We start from the raw sequence: 21,364 nt of genomic DNA on the forward strand, positions 1-21,364 counted from the left end.
CCACATCCACCACACTACCTTCATCAATTTGTATTGTCACTTTCTTCAAGAAGTGAATCAGGGTCATAAGGCTTGTCCAGCCCCTCTCAAATCTATGCCCACTATTCTTAATCAGGTTATACTTCTCCAAATGTTCAGAAGTCCTGCCTTTAAGAATCCTCCCCTATAGTCTACCTCTCGCCGATATCAGGCTCATTGGCTTATATTTCCCAAAGTTTTCCCATTACTTTTCTTGAACAAAAGAATAACATTTGCCATCCTCCAATTTTCTGGAACTACTCCTGTGGCCAGTGAGGTTACAAAAATCATCAGCAAAGTTGCAGCAATCACTTCCCTCACATCCCATAGTAGCTGGGGTATATTCCATCTATCATCAGGGACTTTGATATCATGAAGTTTATCAAAAGTTTCAGTACATCCTCTTTATCAGTGTTGATATGTTCCAGCATATCAGCCTGTTCTACGCTGACCTCACGTTTGTCAAAGTCCCGCTGACTGTCAAATACTGAAGCAAAATATTCATTAAGGACCTCCCCTTCCTCCTCCAGCTCCAGGCACGTTTCCTCTTCCATCCCTGATTGCTCCTGCCCTCGCTCTAGTTATACTCCTGTTCTTCACATGTGTGTAGAACACTTTGGGGTTTTCCTTAACCCTACTGGGCAAGGCCTTCTCATGACCCCTTCAACTTTCCTCAATCCCTTCTTAACCTTCTTCCTGGCAAACTTGTAACTCTCTAAAGCTTTGTCTGATCTTTGCTTCCTAAACCTGAAGTCTGGATATTTTCTGCTTGACTAAATATTCCACCAGTCTTGTCAAACATGGTCCTTCACCTTGCCATCCTTTCCTTGCCTTAATGGGACCAGCCTTTCCAGAACTTCATGCAAATGCTCTCTAAACAACCTCCACAGTTTCATTGTACATACCCCTGAGAACATCTGTTCCCAATCTAAGCTCCCAATGTCCTGCTCAGTGGCATCATCATTAGCCCTCCCCTTATTAAATATTGTCCCATACCGTCAAGGCTATGCTAAACGTTAGGGAGTTGTGGTCACCGTCTCTGATGTTTATCAGTTCAAAAGGGATTTACCTTTCAGTCCTAATAGTTGCTCCAATGCTGTCTCTACTAATCCCGTTTCCTCCATATATGCTCCTCCCTAATTCATAGGAGTCTTTCTGTCCCCTTCTCCAGAACAGCCCACCATCCATGACTTGCTTATTTCCCAGATCTCCTTGTCTTTTCACCACGAAAGCAGACCGAGCAGCAACAAAACAAGACATCTGTGTTAAACATGTCACATGCACCTTCCACTACATTTTAAACTACAGGCTCCATTGATGTCAGTGGAGACTATTTTGGACAAGGAGTTGAGTGCATGTTGTATACAAGTTCAATTTACATCAACAATCTCAGCTCCCAATTAATCTCTCCAGTTGTGGCTCACTGACTTCTCATCCTCATGAAACAAACAGCATCAGTCTGACAGTCACAAAAGGAAAAACAATATTTACATGATTTAGTTTTTCATGATTCTAAACTGGTTCTAAACTGGAAAAAGGCCAAATTTGAAGAAATGAGAAAGGATCTAAAAAGCGTGGATTGCAACAGGTTGTTCTCTGGCAAGGATGCCGTTGGTAAGTGGGAGGCCTTCAAAGGAGAAATTTTGAGAGTGCAGAGTGTGTACGTTCCTGTCAGGATTAAACACAAAGTGAATAAGAATAAGGAACCTTGGTTCTCTAGGGATATTGGAACTCTGATCAAGAAGAAGAGAGAGATGTATGACATGTATAGGAAACAGGGAGCAAATAAGATGCTTGAGGAGTATAAAAAGTGCAAAAAAAAACCTTAAAGAAATCAGGAGGGCTTAAAGAAGACATGAGGTAGCTTTGGCAGTCAAGGTGAAGGATAATCCTAAGAGCTTCTACAAGTATAGTAAGAGCAAAAGGATAGTAAGGGATAAAATCAGTCCTCTTGAAGACCAGAGTGGTCGGCTATGCATGGACCATAAGAAATGGGAGGAGATCCTAAATGGGTTTTTTGCATCTGTATTGAATAAGGAAACTGTCATGGAGGCAATGGAAATAAGGCAAACAAGTAGTGAGGTCATGGAACCTATACAGATTGAAGTGGAGGAGGTGCTTGCTATCTTGAGGCAAATCAGAGAAGATAAATCCCCAGGACCTGACAGGGTACTCCCTCGGACCTTGAAGGAGACTAGAGTTGAAATTGCAGGGACCCTGGCAGATATATTTAAAATGTCGGTATCTATGGGTGAGGTGCCAGAGGATTGGACAATAGCTTATGTTGTTCCGTTGTTTAAAAAAGGCTCTAAAAGTAATCCGGGAAATTATAGGCTGCTAAATTTGACGTCGACGGTAGGTAAATTATTGGAAGGAGTTCAATAGAGTTCAAAGAGATAAGATCTACAAGTATTTAGATAGACAGGGACTTATTAGGGAGAGTCAACACGGCTTTGTGTGTGGTAGGTCATGTTTAACAAATCTATTAGAGTTTTTCGAAGAGGTTACAAGGAAAATGGATGAAGGGAAGGCAGTGGATGTTGTCTACATGGACTTCAGTAAGGCCTTTGACAAGGTCCCGCATAGGAGGTTAGTTAGGAAGATTCAGTCGCTAGGTATACATGGTGAGGTAGTAAATTGGATTAGACATTGGCTCAATGGGAGAAGTCAGAGAGTGGTAGTGGAGGATTGCTTCTCTGAGTGGAGGCCTGTGACTAGTGGTGTGCCACAGAGATCAGTGGCGTTTAATACAGACAAGTGTGAGGTATTGCACTTTGGAAGGACAAACCAAGGTGGAACATACAAGGTAAATGGTAGGGCATTGAGGAGTGCAGTAGAACAGAGGGATCTGGAAATACAGATACAAAATTCCCTAAAAGTGGCGTCACAGGTAGATAGGGTAGTAAAGAGAGCTTTTGGTACATTGGCCTTTATAAATCAAAGTATTGAATCTAAGAGTTGGAATGTATAAGACATTGGTGAGGCCTAATTTGGAGTATTGTGTGCAGTTTTGGTCACCTAATTACAGGAAGAATATTAATAAGGTTGAAAGAGTGCAGAGAAGGTTTACAAGAATGTTGCCAGGACTTGAGAAACTGAGTTACAGAGAAAGGTTGAATAGGTTAGGACTTTATTCCCTGAAGCGTAGAAGAATGAGGGGAGATTTGATAGAGATATATAAAATTATGATGGGTATAGATAGAGTGAATGCAAGCAGGCTTTTTCCACTGAGGCTAGGGGAGAAAAAAACAGAGGGCATGGGTTAAGGGTGAAGGGGGAAAAGTTTAAAGGGAACATTGGGGGGGGTGTTTCTTCACACAGAGAGTGGTGGGAGTGTGGAATGAGCTGCCAGATTAAGTGGTAAATGCAGGCTCACTTTTAACATTGAAGAAAAACTTGGACAGGTACATGGATGAGAGGGTTATGGAGGGATATGGGCCGGGTGCAGGTCAGTGGGACTAGGCAGAAAAATGGTTCGGTGCAGCCAAGAAAGGTCAAAAGGCCTGTTTCTGTGCTGTAAGTTCTATGGTTCTAAGGTAATGATATCCATTTATAAGAAAGGGCCGGTGTTAATTTTTGTGAAGATTTGTTATTAGTTTTTTAGATTGGTTATTTGCTGTTGAGTTCTGTTTCTGTATCCTAAATGTTAGCATAAAATTGATATAAATATTTTAAATTTGACTCTACTTGATGGAAATAATAAGACTATTCAGTGAAACTGTGATTATACAGCACCCTGGGACCTTGTTGACGCCAAGCTGGTACATTTCCAGACTGTCGGATGCTACTTCCACTAACCTGCCAACACACTTTAACTTCACTTTAACATGTAAATAAACGTTAGACCAAGTAAATAAATCATGTGACCAGTTTCCCAGTGAACATTTTGGGTTTAAAGGGAACGGGAATAAAACCCAGTGAAGTTTAGCTTGCCTTGGCATTCTAGACCAAGTTCCTGGCACATTCCCAGTCACACTCCGGAACTCCGTCTCACACTCCAGACAAACACCATCTGAACCATCGGAATTCCAAGCAGACCGATGCAGAATTATCAGGGTTTTATTGTATTTGTGACGCCATGCATACGATCGTAGATAGTCATGGCGAGAAAGGGAAGAGTTGGAAAGCGATTGAATATGTAGATCAGTAAATGTAGGGGCGAGGGGTGAACTGGGCTGTTTGTGGGTCAGGGCGCGGTGCCAGAACTTCGGATTAATTATGGAAGGTAGAGTTGGCTGGAGTTTGCAAAGCCAAGGAGGACGGTTTCTGTGCTCAATAAGCTGACAGAGGGACAGGTTCAGACAGTGCTCTAGAGAGAAGGAGAGAGTCTTCATAATGTGACACATCAGAATCAGACCTTGAACATAGGTTCAAAAGCACAAGAGAGACTGCAGTTACTGTAAAGCTGCAGCAACACACACAAAATGTTGGAGGAACTCAGCAGGTCAGGCAGCATCTACGGAGGGAAATGGACAGCTGACATTGTGATTTGAGACCCTATACCTGGACTGGGAAGTAAGAGGGCAGAGTTCAGAATAAACACTAGGGGGAGGGGAGGAGCAAGAGTGAGGAAGTTACAGGCAAGTCCAGGTGAGAGGTTTGGAAAGGAGGTGGTCAGACAGTCTAGGCATGTGAAATGGGCTCATGTAGAAGTGTCACTGTGCTTATGGCTGAAGTGCAATGTGCTGGTAAGAAATAAGAGGGAGCTAAATGTGGATCTTTGGACCTTTGTGTGAATAGGACACATACTGTATCTACAGCATTAGAATCTGGTATGCTCTTGAAGTGGTTTTGCAGTCTGAAGCCTTAATATTTTAAGTTGTTCCAATCCAAATATTGAGTTGAAACACTAGGCTTGGCAGATACGATAGAGACCACTTGAACCTTCACCCATTATCACCAGTTTATTGATGGTCAATTACTCACTCTTTCTCAGTTAGATCTAATATTCTGCACCATTTCTACACCGCACAGGGAAGATGCATTTGGTGTGGTTTAGCCTGTGCTTGAGATTTATTGTTCTAAAACAGATCGCATTTCAGCGATCCTGTGAATGTAGTCACGTTGAGAGAGTCCTAGTTCAGGCAAAATACGGAGTTCAGTGTTGGGACATCCCAGAAGGGAATTAAATATCCATCCCTGGACATTTCCCAGATCCAATCTTGTCAGCTATGCCTGGTGTTTAATTTCTGCAGCAAATATATTAAACATATTAGAAATTTACCTGAATCATCAGGATCTACTATTTCTGCAGCCAGGACTTTATGAGGTATGAAATTATAGATTTGCTCATCTGAAATGGCTCCAGGCTAATACACTGGCTGATCATAACTGCATTAATTGGACTTTCATTTATGGCTAGATGCAAAACTAAATTTATTATCCTCAGCCAGTTGCTTGCAAGATTTTCAATAATGTTTCTGTCAGCAGTAGAGTTTTAAACCAGATAATGCTGATCATAGGCTTTCTTAGGGGTGACTTATTATTTATGAACATTGAGTCTCATAGATGTCTTCAATGTGTTAAAAAAGACCACGATACAAACGTGTTTCCAGTTAAATTGTGCCAGAAACTGACTAGCTTTACAAAATGTGTGGATTTTGTTAACTGTCACAGTATAGAACGACACCCAGATTAATTTACCAATGCAACCCTCCCTGTTCTCAGAGTGTTACCCCCAGTCTCTAAGTTTAACTTACAACATCCTGCCACCCCCACCTAGACTCTGGCTCATCAGCATGTTTTGGGGGTCAAACCTTGGCACCTGACTTCTTCAATGTGAATCCTCTGTGCTCACGGGTGAAGCTGTATCATCACCGGGAGCACGGGAAAAGGTTCTAGATTGACATTTTGTTGAGGCCATCAGCCTCCTGCGACACATTCTCCACCAACTGCACTCGGAATGGGGACCTGATTCTGTGCCGTATGAACTGGTCCGCAAGTTAAAGTGCTCATAGATTGATAGAGTAATGCAGCAGAGAAACAGGCCATTTGACCCAACTCCATGCTGACAAGGTGCCTTCCTAAGCTAGTGAATTTCCCTACAATTAGCCCAGATCCCTCTAAACCCTTCCAGTCCATGTACCTGCCCAAATGTCTCAAATTTTACCTGGCTTTACCAGTTTCTCTGGTTAGTCATTCCATGCACTCACTGCTTTCTCAGATCACCTGAAAATCTTTTTTCCTTTACCGATGTCCTCTAGTTGCAGACTCCTCTACCCTGGGTTTAAGATGAGAGGGGAAAGATTTGAGAGACAGATTTGTTTTTAATGCAGCAGCTGGTGGATGTTTGGACTGAGCTGTGAAAGAAAATGGTAGAGCTAGGTATAATGTTTAAAAGACATTTGGACAGGTACTTGGACAGGAAAGGTTCGGAGGGAAATGGGCCTAAGGCGGGCAAACGCGATTGGGGTAGGAAGGCATCTTGGATAGCATGGGTGTGTTGGGCTGAAGGGTCTGCTCTCTGCTGCCTAACTCCATGACTCTATGAACGTGACCTGATTTAATGCTTCCTCGCCTGTAGGGTCTCTTTCCAAGATACTGAGTGGCGCTTGGAGCTATAGGTTGCCTGCTCGGTTGTAGACTTTGCCCATTCGACTGAGCATGCTTTGTCAGTCGATAGGGCAGTTGTTCCAGTTTGCATTTCCCCAGTGCTGACAGCCCAGAACTCATTGTAGCCGGCCAGAGCATGGGAATGCTTCATTGACACTGCAATCAAAAATGCTATTCACAAAGTGGATACACTGAACATACCTGAATGCACTGAGTAACTTGCATTAGTGAAGGTAACGTTGAGGAGCGGGAACAGAACAGGAATATCCAACAAAGCCAGGATTTAAATTCACCGTGACAGACAGCGGGAAGTAGGAGAACTTGAGAAAGGAGACGTTGATTGATGTCTACAGAGTGATGAACTAGTGAGGGAGTTTCAGTGCAACATTTCAATGAAAGACAACGTTAAAGCTGTAGAGCGGCCTGTGTTCTTTGACCCTCAACTAAAGCAGACAATTCTCTCTTTATCCCTCAGGCTGTTAAGGATTATTGCACTAGAATTGTGAAAATCAAGATCTTTTATCAACAGTTATAAGAAGCTTCTTCTCAATCAATAATAAGTATTCACTGGACATGGTTGAAGGAAAGCTGAAGTGCAATTTAGATCTGAGAGTTCAGGCACTTAACAGAGTGCTGAGTTTAAAACATCCACACTAAAGCAAAAACTGAAGTCTCATAGCATTTCTAAAAAATACAGGGCTCACAGTTTTTAAGCTATTTCTTCTGCTCAGAGAAACACAATCCATGAATGGAAAGGTAATTGTTTCGGGACTGGAGACTCTGCTCGCCAGGAATTAAAGCTCAGCCTACCATTAAAAGATAACACTTCCAGAGATTTCCTGGAGAAATCTGCAGTACAGCACACCTTACAACACTGATGGGCTTGTTTCCATAACAACAGGAGAGACGTGCTCCTAGGTTTCTAATGGTGCACTGTGATAAACTATGGGAAAGGTCTTTTGAACTATAATTCAGAGTCATCCCACTTTAATCACCTCTGGGAATAGAAGGTACTTTATTCTTACACTGATCCAGACAGACAGCTGAGCAGGTTTGAAGGTAATCAGGTGGAGGGTGAAGCTTTACTCACTTGTGGTCAGTTTCCGTTTAGCTGCTGGCCCGCGGGTATTATTTTTCACTATGTGAAGGTTGACTTCGTACTCCTGCCCTGGAGCCAGGCCAGTTTGCAGAAATGAGACTTCTGACCGCTTCAGACTGTTCAGAATCTCACCGTTATCTTCCTTCTGTAACCAAGAGAACATTTATTGAATCTGAAAAGCGCCAACAAGGTGTCAGAAGCAGTCGTTGAGAAACGCTTAGCTGAGCTCTTTCATCGTAGCGGGATTTGGCAATGGTGATCGTGGGCTTCTATAAAGCAGGTGAGTTTGATGTTGCAACAAGACGCCTGCAAAATGTTGATAGCAAAGTTATGTCTCTTTCAATAGGGCTGACAGTTAATTAGATCCGAGAATTTTACAGTGCAAAAGCAAAGCTGAGTATTCCGATTTATGTCTTTTAAACACCATTCATGTTTTAATATAATCTATGATAAATGAGGCCATTCAGTCCATCGTGTATGCTGGCTCTCTCCCATACTTTCTGTCTTTTCCTTTAACCTCTTCTCTATCTCAGGCCTGCCTTCCTCCCCTCTGACTCTCCCGCCACCCACTACACTTGGGGTGACAGCCCACCTACTTTCCCTCTGACTCTCCCGCCACCCACTACACTTGGGGTGACAACCCACCTACTTTCCCTCTGACTCTCCCACCACCCACTACACTTGGGGTGATAGCCCACCTAGCTCCCCTCTGACTCTCCCGCCACCCACTACACTTGGGGTGACAGCCCACCTACTTTCCCTCTGACTCTCCCGCCACCCACTACACTTGGGGTGACAACCCACCTACTTTCCCTCTGACTCTCCCACCACCCACTACACTTGGGGTGATAGCCCACCTAGCTCCCCTCTGACTCTCCCGCCACCCACTACACTTGGGGTGACAGCCCACCTACTTTCCCTCTGACTCTCCCGCCACCCACTACACTTGGGGTGACAACCCACCTACTTTCCCTCTGACTCTCCCGCCACCCACTACACTTGGGGTGACAACCCACCTACTTTCCCTCTGACTCTCCCACCACCCACTACACTTGGGGTGATAGCCCACCTAGCTCCCCTCTGACTCTCCCGCCACCCACTACACTTGGTGTGACAGCCCACCTACTTTCCCTCTGACTCTCCCGCCACCCACTACACTTGGGGTGACAACCCACCTACTTTCCCTCTGACTCTCCCACCACCCACTACACTTGGGGTGATAGCCCACCTAGCTCCCCTCTGACTCTCCCGCCACCCACTACACTTGGGGTGACAGCCCACCTACTTTCCCTCTGACTCTCCCGCCACCCACTACACTTGGGGTGACAACCCACCTACTTTCCCTCTGACTCTCCCGCCACCCACTACACTTGGGGTGACAGCCCACCTACTTTCCCTCTGATTCTCCCGCCACCCACTACACTTGGGGTGACAGCCCACCTACTTTCCCTCTGACTCTCCCGCCACCCACTACACTTGGGGTGACAACCCACCTACTTTCCCTCTGACTCTCCCGCCACCCACTACACTTGGGGTGACAGCCCACCTACTTTCCCTCTGACTCTCCCACCACCCACTACACTTGGGGTGATAGCCCACCTAGCTCCCCTCTGACTCTCCCGCCACCCACTACACGGGGTGACAGCCCACCTACTTTCCCTCTGACTCTCCCGCCACCCACTACACTTGGGGTGACAGCCCACCTACTTTCCCTCTGACTCTCCCGCCACCCACTACACTTGGGGTGACAGCCCACCTACTTTCCCTCTGACTCTCCCACCACCCACTACACTTGGGGTGATAGCCCACCTAGCTCCCCTCTGACTCTCCCGCCACCCACTACACTTGGGGTGATAGCCCACCTACTTTCCCTCTGACTCTCCCGCCACCCACTACACTTGGGGTGACAGCCCATCTACTTTCCCTCTGACTCTCCCACCACCCACTACACTTGGGGTGACAGCCCACCTAGCTCCCCTCTGACTCTCCCGCCACCCACTACACTTGGGGTGATAGCCCACCTAGCTCTCCTCTGACTCTCCTGCCACCCACTACACTTGGGGTGACAGCCCACCTACTTTCCCTCTGACTCTCCCGCCACCCACTACACTTGGGGTGACAGCCCACCTAGCTCCCCTCTGACTCTCCCGCCACCCACTACACTTGGGGTGACAGCCCACCTACTTTCCCTCTGACTCTCCCGCCACCCACTACACTCAGGGTGACTCACAGCAGCCAGTTATCCTATCAGCATGTGTTTGGTATGTGGGGGGGGGTGCAACTAAAATATGCAGGGAAAGCCAATGGCAGAGAAAACGTGCAAGTTCCGTGCAGACTGCACCGGAGGTTAAGGTTGAACCTGGAGTTGTGCACCAGCAGTCTTAAATGCTGCAACACTGCACAATCCATTTCTCCGTACTGTCCTCGGGTTGGACCAGAAGAGACTGTAGAGGGCTATAGACTCAGCCAGCTCCACCTTGGGCACAACACTCCCCACCATCACGTCATCTTCAAAGGTGATGTCTCAAGAAGGCAGCATCTGTCATTAAGGACCCTCACCCTCTGGGGCATGCCCAATTATCATTACTACGATTGGGGAGGAGGTGCAGAAACTTGAAAACCTATAATCAACGATCCGTTTCTTTTTCAGGTTTCTCAACAGTCCATGAACCCTACCTCGCCATGCCTCTTTTGTACCATTTATTTATTTATTGTCACTTATAGAAGCGTTTATGTCTTTGTTACTGCCACAAAACTAATATTATGACATAAGTCATGTGATCATAAATCTGATTCTGATTTCAGCAATTTTTTTCCTCTTCAAGTGTTTACCCTTCAAAACATTTTCATTTTTTTTTACAAGAATAAACTTTATTCCTTGTATAAAAGACACAAAGGAAGAAACAGTGTAAAACTTTCTACAGCTATGGTCATAATTTTCAGTAACGTTAGCTCACTTTTTAAACCACCTCACCATTGCCACTCTTGTGTCACTCAGACCCTCCCCTGGGGTGATGCACCATTTCAGTGCTTGAGGCATTTCCCCACCTCACTCAGCACCCCCGTCCCCACATGCAGCAGCTGAAGGGCCTTGCCCTGCGGTCCTTCCCCACAGAACCTTTGCATTTGCCCCCACCGGGCTGCAGCCTGGCGTGGGCCAGACGACAGCACTCCCTGCACTGGAAACCAACAAGTGTCCGGCAAGCCAAAGACCTCCTTCCACTAAGTTGCTGCTCTTCCAGCAGGGCTTGGCGTGCGTCCCTGGGAGCAGCCCGTCACTCAGGAGGTCCTCTGTCTGTCTCTCCATCTGCCAACTTGGGTAGTGCCCAACCACTTGTTACGCTGACTCCAGCTTTACATGTCATCTCCAGTCGACATGCCAACCACTTTGCACTGGTGCCTCCAGGCATGATGTTTCAACCGGTTTCTCTTATTGCATCTGAATATCACGTTCTATTTTCGGGCAGGTTATCGAGTTAGCTGAGGCTCATTGGACTGGTGCCATTCATTTGTTGCAATATGTAACACTAGGAAATGAGATTTTCGGTCATGCATTCTTCGGTACAAATATCTCACAGCTGCCTGTGTTCCATTTGACTAAATACATATGATAGGGTCTTGCGGGAGTTTTGTGAAAGAAAATGATATCGTGTTACATGTTCTTAAGGGAGGGAGCTAGCTGGGTGGCCGGGGAGGGAAGATGTTTGCGTTGACTCACTGCTTAGGGTACGTGCTGGAAAGTCTGACTGCCGGCGGAGACTTAGTAGGCTCAATGGGCTCCTGTTTAGTCGCAGGGAAAATGGGACATCTTCTCTGGGGCATCGGAGGCCAAGGGGCAGCATTGTAGAAGTCCAGGAAGTTGTAAGAGGCATAGATAGGGGAGGCAGTGAGCATCTCTTACCCAGGGTGTAAATGTGAATTAGTAGAGGGTGTAGCTTTGAGCTGAGGGGGAAAATTTGAAGGGTCTGTACAAGGCAAGTTTTATTACATCCGGGTGGTCTGTAATGTGCTGCCAAAGGAGATGGTGGAAGCAGAACGTGGCAGCAACCTTTAAGGGGCATTTAAACAGACACGCAGATGGGATTAGTTAGATTGACAGCACGGTCAGCACAGACATGGCGGGCTGAACGGCCTGTTCCTGTGCTGCGCTGCTCTCCGTTCTAAGAGAAAATGCACCATTATATAAAGCTTTAGCAGACACAGCTGTGCGCTGGTCCGTGTCACTGACTTCATTAAAGAGTGGGGAGCAGTTCAGGAGTAAGCACGGGATCTACAAACATAACACTATACGTTAAAGCTATTGATGAATAACATGTACCTCGTAATGTCCTTTGCTTTTGAAGTCAATATTACAAGGAAACTAACTTTTTTGATTTCTCTTCTTTACTGAGGGAGCAACATGTGGTTTACAACTCCTGACAATTTATCTTCGGGCACTGCGCTAAATGTGGAGTAGACTGGGATTTCATTATACTCCACTTCTGAAACTCTGACAATGCACAGCATAGTATGCATAATATTATGCATATTTACTGCTTATAGTAAGGATAACTTTTCTCATGTGGAATAAATAAAAGATTTGGAATTCAAAAACATAGTTATCAGCGGGTGATCAGAACATGACTTAATAAAATAACTCGATATATTTTGTGAGCATGGTATTTTAACATTTGACTTACAGGGGCCTTGAAAATGATCTCCCAGCCATCAAACCCAATTTCTATAGGGTCCCACTCCACCTCGACAGAGGTCTCGCGAATGGACTTGAACTTCAATCCATCTGGTGTGGGTAGATCTGCAGGCAGGAAATATAGAAATTTTACATAAAACACTGTCCATTAGAAAAATTATACATTGAGAGAGTTAACAGCAACGAATGTGAAGTTGCCACACAAGTTGTGAAGAGGCCTTCACTGCTGAGGTTTTCTTGATGCGTTCCGTGAAGTCAGTGATGTGGCTTCTCCAAGGAAATTAATGCAGATAATGATCAACTCATTCATCAGTAATTAAACTGATACAAACTGCAGCAGTATATGCAGAATATTTTATGAATTCCTTCAAATATAAACCTTGTTATAAGGGATCCAGTTAGAGATAAGTACAGCTAATATTAAACCACAGATGTAAATACATGAAGAAACAAATACAGAAAGCGTCAGAAGCACCAAGTACCTCCGACAACGTTGCAGAGAGAGAATTACAGTCAATGATTTCCTCTCCATGGACGCGGTTTGACTTGTTGAGCACTTCCTGGCGCTATTTGGTTTTGCTTTGATTTGCAGTGACCGATTTTTTTTGCATTAAATATTTGAAGAAGTATGAGAATGGCAGTATTTAAACAACTGGAGCTTAAAAATCATTCCTCACTTGAAATATTTACTACAAATTGTTGACTTGTTGCAATTGTGTTTGACTTGGATCACTCAGCAATTATGTCAATTATTTTCAAAAGTAATGTTTCTATATTACAGCTTGGGTCACTTTTACTGCCTGAAATCACAGTAGAGTTTATTTAGAAAAGAATTCAAGGCAAAGCATTTCATGTGATTTATAAACAGGCTGTAGTAAGGGAGATCAGTAGAAAAAAATCAACCAAGGTTCATATATTGGCTTCAAATGTTTTCAATGAAAAATTTAAAGTCATTATAATTTTCTTCAGTCACGATGCACCTTTGGTAGAGTTGTTGATCAGATTTCTTATTGTAAAACTCAGATATACTTAAACTAATTTAATAACAAAGATAGGAATTATTTTGTGCTGTGTCCTTTGTGGCATGTCAAGGTGTTTGATTGAATGATGGAACAGAACTAGTTAGAGAATATGAGAGGGGGGATGATGAGTTTTACATCAGAGACATTCCTACTAACCTATTACCTGTGAGGTTGGTATCTGAGACCATCCATGTAGCTCCGACAGAGTTGAACTCATTCTCATTTAATAGCATATAAAGTAAGAACAAAATTGAAAATTAAAAAGATTATGCTGGTGCCACTGTAATATATTGGTGTGAACTACAAGTGAAAAACAAGAAAACGATGTTGTCTCCAAGAAGTGGGCTGATCACGAAGTAAGCTTCCCACTTTTCTCACAAATGCCAACTTTCTGTAAAATCACTCCTACACGCAGGAATATTTTGAGACGTACTTTCCCCCTGAATTTCCACAGAAACTAATCTCCATATCTTTGGATGCAAAACCTGACATGAGCCAATGCAATCAGTGGTGCTTTAAGAAAAAATGTTTTTAAAAGAGTTCTGCTGTAATAAATCCTTCAAACATCTGAAAATAATTTGATCAAGACAGAAAAAATATTGATATACAACAAACTATAATTTTCTCCATTTATAGTGGCATCCTTCACCATAAGAAATCTGATCTTAAGTAAATTAAATTCCCTTTTTAAAAATGTTTAACCTAATGTTTAATTAATCTGATGTATACTATCCATTTCTTTGCAAACTAAAACCAACTTTACATTTAGAATATATTTTGTGTTCTCACACTCAAAGGAACCAGCTCAGTTTTTGACATCTCCTTATAAGAGAACGGTTAGAAGAAATTCTCAATGGTGATAATTCACACTAGGATCAAGAGCAATGAGAGATCAGGGCCTGTGTAAATGTGTGATATGAAACAGGGTTTCTGAGTGTTTCCAGAATTTTCTGTTTTTATTTTAGATTTCTGTCATCTGCAGTTTTTGCTTTTGATTTTCGTCTGCATCTATTGTGACATTTTCATCATTAGATCATGGAAACTCAGGCTGTGTTGAAAAACAGATTATGCACAGAATTCCACAATGGTTTACATTAAACTGCAAACCAAAACAAAATGGCATTCTTGAGTAGAAACTCGAGGATAATTTGTATGAACCTGAGTCTTAGGATTTTTTTTTACATTATTCTCCCTCCTTTCCAATGCACTCACATGATAATTTGTGCCCATTTTTAGGTCATACTTTTTTATATTCAGATACAAGTCTTCAGTATTGCCAATTGATGATAAACATAATTCAAAATCTTCAAAAAAATAATCTGTCAGTGTAATAAATAACTCAATAATTTGGCAGCAAAAGGCTATTCTGGGTTGTTTTCAGATTCTCAGCAAACATCAGTTTTTGAAGCTGTCCTGCCTGTCACCTCTCTGATTAAAAGAGTCATTAGAGCATAATTTTTTCTGATCACCATATTATGTTATTTAGGTAAGTGCACAACGTGGCAGAAATGCTTTGCACTTTACTCTTTTGTAACAAATCTTCTATATTTGTGATCAGATTGAATCAGTCTGCACATTTCATGTCTTATGCATTGTTTTGCTTTGTATTTTGTCAGTGGTATACCATCTGTTGATATTAATTGACAATTTTAAATGGCTTGAAGTCTATAATTAATCAATATGTTAAATTATTGCATTAAATAAAATAAGCTCAACTGGAAATGTTAAAGCCTAGAGGTAAGTGTCAGGAATGAGTAGCATTTGATACGCTAAAAATAATTACAGAGATGCGAATCATCTCCTTGCTGAAACTGAGCTTTGGTAATGTTCATCAGAAGTAAGCTAAAGCTTTTTTAAAGTTGTGGAGTCAAGAATTTAATGCATACCTAACTGCTTGCATTGTAACATTGCCACTAATAGCTTTTAGTATTAGTTTTTCCAATTAGTAGCATAAGGCTATTTGAGGCAATAAGCCCTAGTAACATTTTCCTGTCTATACTTAAATTGTCCATAATTTTGCAGTCAAAGCAGTTTGTCAGCTAAACTTGGATTAACTTTTAAAACTATTATTATGGCTAAAGATAACAATCTGGTCCTAATTTTTGCATATCTCCAATTTCAACCCCCGTCCTCTCTGCACTCCACTGCTGTCAGAAAGTTATAATATTTCAACTGGAAAAATATTGTCTTCCGATCTGTAGCTCCCAGTCAGAGCAATTACTTTAAATAGACATCTGTCCAAGGAAGTAAATTTGCTTCTCTCAATGAACAACTTGATACGGTCATTGTTCTGATGTTAAATGAGGCTTGTAGAACTTCTCCTTTGTACCGAGGCTGTTAGCAAGTCAGAGCTTGAAAATTCATAGACCAGATAAGTGGTGGCACTCACATGTTGCGACCCTGGCGCTGACGGGAATGCTTCTCTCATTATTAAGGATAGCATAAACGTTGATTAAGTATTCGATCCCCGGCTCTAGTTCCCGGATGGTGGATGACTGCTGGTCACCAGGCACTCGGAGTTCCAGCTGCAGACCCCCAGGGGATGTGGGGATATAGGTGATGAGGTACTCGTTGACTCTAACCTCATTCTGCCACTCCACATCCACTGTCTGGGTAGTCACCTCAGTTACCTTCAGGTTTTTGGGGGGCGAAACTGCAGAAAGAAAATGCATGGTAATATTATCAATGCAACAAGTTCTGATGTGAAAATCTGACGTAACTTTATGTATGTTTTCTAAACTTAGAGATTCACACAAAAGACCAGCACGTTATCTAATGTTGTTGTTGAACAGGGTGAGTAAGACATGATGGAAATGATGATTAGGCAGAGTAAGGAGAAAACCATGAATTATGGAATGATCTGTGCAACCTAACTCAGTAATATCAACAGCTAAGCACACATCCTTGAGGTGCGTCAGTGTTGATTGTCAGTGAGGAGGAGATGTTATTTCCGAATGTGGTCTCTGGGTGAATCCTTTTGCAGATGAAGGTACAGAGGCCCAGGTTTTTGCAGCTTTTTGATTAGTACTTGTGGTGAACTACATATACCTGTCTGGACTGCTCCTGTGGCTCCTCCCACAGACCCCCGCTGACTGCTCCTGTGGCTCCTCCCACAGACCCCTGTATAAAGGCGATATCTCGCTTCTTACGTCTCAGAGTGAGTTATTGATGGTGCATCAGTACTGAGGGGTTGATTGTGTTGAATGCTAAGCTATAGTCAATAAACAGCAATAGTATTACTATTGTCCAGGTGATTCAAGGCCGAGTGGGAGAGCCAGTGAGATTGAATGCGCTTTAGACTTTTGATGATAAGCAAATTGCAGCTGGCCCAGGTCCTTGCAGAGACAGGAGTTAATTCTGGCCATCATCAGCCTCTCAAAGCACTTCATCACAGTAGATGTGAGTGCCACTGAGCAGTCGTCATTGAGACAGCTCACCCTGCTCTTCTTGGGAACTGGTATGATTGCTGCCATTTTGAAGCAGGTAGGAATCTCCAACTGCAGCTGTGAGAGATTGAAAATTTCCTTTAACACTCCCTCCGGCTGATTGACACTGGTCTTCTGAGCCCCACCAGGTACACTGTCAGGGCCTGGCACCTTCCAAAGGTTCACCCACTTGCAACGTGTTCTGATATTGGCCTCCGAGACGGAGATCACAGGGTCACCGGATGCTGCAGGAAGTTTTATTTCCCCTTTCAAAGTTTGTATAAAAAGCGTTGAGCTCATCTGGGACTGAAGCATCATGGCCATTTGTGATGTTCTGTTTCGCTTTGTAGGAAGTAATGGCCTGCAAACCCTGCCAAAGCTAACGTGCATCTGATTCTATCTCTCACCTCAATCAGAATGTTTTTTTCACTTTTAATTAGATTATGCTCAGTCAAGGATGGATTGATGGGACGGTTCTCCTTATGTTTAAAGGATTTCCCAGAAGTGCAAAACTTTATACATGATAAGTCACGTGTTTTCTAGTTACTTTTCTCAGGTGATATTACTAAGCAGTAAGAAACACAGATGATGCCATTCATGGTTTTAAAATTCTGCAGTGTACTATTTAAGTAAAGCTTAGATATCCCAGACAGAAGCTGGATCTGGAAACGACAGGACAATACAAGATGAAGTCAGTTATGTCTTTTTGTAAAGACAAGAATAGTTACAAATATGAGGCAGTGCACTGAAATCCCTGCCATGGATTGCTAGTAATTCTTCTATTATCATCTTTATTGTGGTAACTTCTTCCTTACTTCAGATCGTCCGCACCCAGATTTATTTATAGATAAATAAAACTTCACTTGTGATTTTCTTCAAACTTTGAGCACTTAGGGAGCAGGTTTGACTGTTAAGTACATTGTCGTATTTCAGTTGCTGTTACAGAATGAATAAAATGGATACAGAAGTAAATGTGGGTTTCAAATTTGTTTAATACTTCATTTAAAGATTTGTTACCCAGGTTGTCTTGAAGCAGCATTCTCCATTGAAGTTTAACTAGCCTGGTTTCCTAAAGGAGCCTCTGATGAAATGTGTACAATAAATTAACACCTCCTATCAGTTATCAGTAAGGCTGTAATCACAAAGTCACAGCTCAGGTGACTCCTTGGCCTATCATACCCCTTCCGGCACTCTGAAGGAGCAATTCTGGCTCCCTGCTCTCCTGTTCTTTCAGGTGCTTATCCAACTCCCTTTTTATGTCTGTGGCAAGATGAAACAGAATTAGCTATTTCCCTGTCGCAATAGCTATCGATTGGTTGGGCTTGTTGACTAGATGTCAAACTTAAATTTTGTTTTATCCTCGGGTAGGCCTGTCTAAAGGGATTTACTGGAAGTCATGCGGCAGTTTCTAATGAATCGCGCATGAGGAGTTTTGCGTTATATGGAGTTGTTAATCACTGGTAGGGGAGATAAGGTGCAGTAGTAAGGTTTTTACAAGCGATTTCTAGAGCTCCTCCATGGCTGGATCATGACCTGTCCCTGGTGACCTTGAAACCCCTTCGTGTCGCGTCAGAATTTTGGGGTTAGTGCGGAACACACAAGCAGAGCTGCTTATTGTTAATTGCTAATACACATTACAATGAATTGCACGTAATGTTGAGCTTGGTTTATTACTGGAGAATCAAATCAAGAAATCCCGAGGTTTGCTCTTTTTGTGGAATTAGACTAGATTTGTAGCTGTAGTTAAAAATTGAATTAGATCTGTAGTTAAAGAGTTAAACAAATTACTCATATTACTAATTTCTTTGTTATTTTAGTTAAGACTCAAATAAAGTTACTATTTATCAAACTATTTGTGGAGATGTGTGCTTCATTGTCCATTTGGTCGCTTTAGGCTAAGCAAAATAAAGCTGAGCTCTGTTTTAAGAAACATCCACTGTTGAAGTTGCTTCCGCTGTTCGACCAGCCAATGCTTTACAAACCAAAGTGACTTAATCTATGTAACTAAAACGTACTGGTGGAAATGTAAATGAAGAGCCTCTTATAATGGACAAAGAGCCTCTCATAATGAAGAGGCTCTTTGACCTCAGACGATGTGAATTAACAGATTAGGCAAAGTCTTAATGAAGCACTTGAGTGCTTCTCATACCAGAGGTCCTCTTTCCTCTGCACAAATAATTTAAGGTAGAAGAGACAATCCAGGTGTGGATAGAAAGGTATAAACTTTACGGAACAGAAGAATGTGAGAAATAGAAGCAGTAATAGATGATCTGCAGGGGAGGGAAGGGGAGATCACAGAGTGTGTTGGAATCAGTCTTTGTGGACTTTACGCGCCAGGTTTATAAAAACAACTGGGGCCTGTCAGGAGTTGTCTGTGGAGCAGAAAGTGCTTGCGTTATTGGGTTATTGCTTGACCAATATAAAGAAGTGAGCTATGAGTGGAGCAGCCACTGCGGGAGTGGCCATTGTTGGAGCGGGCCAGTGTTAGAGTGGTCAGGCTTTGGCTCAACAGGCTTGGATGAGAACAGGCACAGGCTCCAACTTAAGGTTAGATGTTAGAAGCATAACAAGGGTAGGCAGGCTGGGAGTTCAGGCAGGGGGATGCTCTTGTGAGACGTGGGATTTTAGGGTACCTGGCAGTCTTGCTGATGACTACCGCTGCAGGAAATGTATCAAAAGGCAGCTCCTGACTGAAAAGGTCAAGGAACTGGAGCTGGAGCTGGATGTACTCAGGATAACCCAGAGGCTGAAAACCTCAGAAATGAGGCTTTTACTGTGGTGGTCACACCCAGAGTGCAGGCTTCAGATGGTAGAGGACTGACCACCAGGGAACATAAGGGGAGTAGGAAGCCAATGCAGAGATCCCCTGCGGCCATTAACCTCAAAAACACGAATACCCCTTTGGATTCTGCTGAGGGATAACCTATCAGGGTACAGCAGCTGCGGCCAGGGTCAGTGGCACTGTGACCATCTCTGAGTCTCAACAGGGCAGGGTACAGTCAGGTAGAGAGATAATGATTGGAGACTCAATAGTTAGGGGGATGGACAGCAGGTTCTGTGGCCACGAAGGAGAAATCAGGATGGTGTGCTGCTTCCCAGGTGCTAGGGTCCAGGACACCCCAGAGCAGCTGCAGAAGATTCTCTACAGGGAGGGTGAGTAGCCGGAGGTCACGGTGCACATTGGCACAAATTACATAGGTAGAAAGGGGAAGATGCCCTATGCAGTGAGTATAGTGAGATAGAGAAGAGACTGAAGAACAGGACCTCCAAGATTATAATTTTAAAATTACTCCCAGTGCTAGTCAGGGCAGGAATAGGTTGACAGTACAGATGACTGCGTGGCTGAGGAACTGGTGCAGCGGGCAGAGTTTCAGATTTCTGGATCATTGGGATCTCTTCTGGGAAAGGTATGTCCTGCACAAAAAGGACGGGTTACACCTGAACCTGAGGGGGGTGGGGGTGCAATATACATGTGGACAGGTTTGCTAGAGCTGTTGGGGAGGTATTAAGCTCATTTGGAAGGGGGATGGGAACTGGTGATAGTGCTGAGTAAGGGGCAATGGGTCTGCAAGTCAATGCAGTGTGTAGTGAGACTGTAAGGAAGGACAGGCGGACGACAGGGCAAAATTACAGTCAGTAGGATGAGTTGCAGTGTATCAATAGGGCAAAGTTGAAAAGGGTGAAGTATACAGGACTAAAGGTGTTATGTTTGTTTGCACACAGTATAGGAATAAAGCAGATGACCTTGTCGTCAGTTAGAGATTGGCAGGTATGATGATATGGGCATCACTGAGTGGTGGATTACAGCTGGGAGCTTATCATCCAAGGATGAACATTGTATTGAAAGGAAGGCAGCTCGGCAGAGGGTTTGGGATGGCTTTGTTGGTAAAAAATTATAATCAAATCAAATTAAATTTTTAGGAATAGGATCGGAAGATGCAGAATCATTGAGAGTGTCAGGGGGCAGAGTGACTGTCGTTGCTATTACTAAGAAGAAGGTACTTGGGAAGCTGAAAGGGATGAAGGTAGGAATGTCACCTGGGCCAGATGGAATACACCCCATTTTCTGAAATAGCTGAAGAGACTGTGGAGGCATTAGTAATGATCTTTCAAGAATCGCTAAATTCTAGAATGGTTCCGGAGAACTGGAAAATTACAGATGTCGCTCCACTCTTTAAGAAGGGAGGGAGGCAGAAGAAAGGAAATTAAAGGCTAGTTATGCTGACTTCAGTGGTTGGGAAGATGTTGGAGTCCATTATTAAGGATGAGATTTTGAGGCACTTGGAGGCACATGATAAAGTAGGCCAAAACCAGAATGGCTTACTTCACGGGAAGTCTATCTCGACAAATCTGTTGGAATTCTTTAAGGAAATAACAGGCTGGATGGACAGAGGAGAGCCAGTGGATGAAATTTACTTGGATTTTCAGAGAGCTTTTGATAAGGTACCACACATGAGTCTGCCTGTAAGAGTCCATTTATAACAGGGGGTTACATTGAAACCTATTGAATATTGAAAGGCCTAGATAGAGTAGGTGTAGAGAGGATGTTTCCTATAGT

The 21,364-nt window shown here is 43.3% G+C and overlaps 1 protein-coding gene across 8 annotated transcripts in view; it reads right to left on the reverse strand.

Moving 5' to 3' along the window:
• The window catches only part of tncb (tenascin Cb), a 159,782-nt gene that overhangs the window by 91,611 nt on the left and 46,807 nt on the right, over nt 1-21,364 (reverse strand). For all 8 annotated transcript variants that reach the window (XM_073052078.1, XM_073052079.1, XM_073052080.1 and 5 more), the window contains exons 4-6: nt 15,771-16,034; nt 12,349-12,464; nt 7,661-7,814 (exon numbers count right to left, since the gene is read on the reverse strand). In XM_073052078.1, the coding sequence (XP_072908179.1) occupies nt 7,661-7,814; nt 12,349-12,464; nt 15,771-16,034 (534 nt within the window). The remainder of the gene's footprint in view (nt 1-7,660; nt 7,815-12,348; nt 12,465-15,770; nt 16,035-21,364) is intronic.

Source organism: Hemitrygon akajei, chromosome 7, assembly GCF_048418815.1.
Source record: "Hemitrygon akajei chromosome 7, sHemAka1.3, whole genome shotgun sequence".
NCBI classification, from domain to species: Eukaryota; Metazoa; Chordata; class Chondrichthyes; order Myliobatiformes; family Dasyatidae; genus Hemitrygon; species Hemitrygon akajei.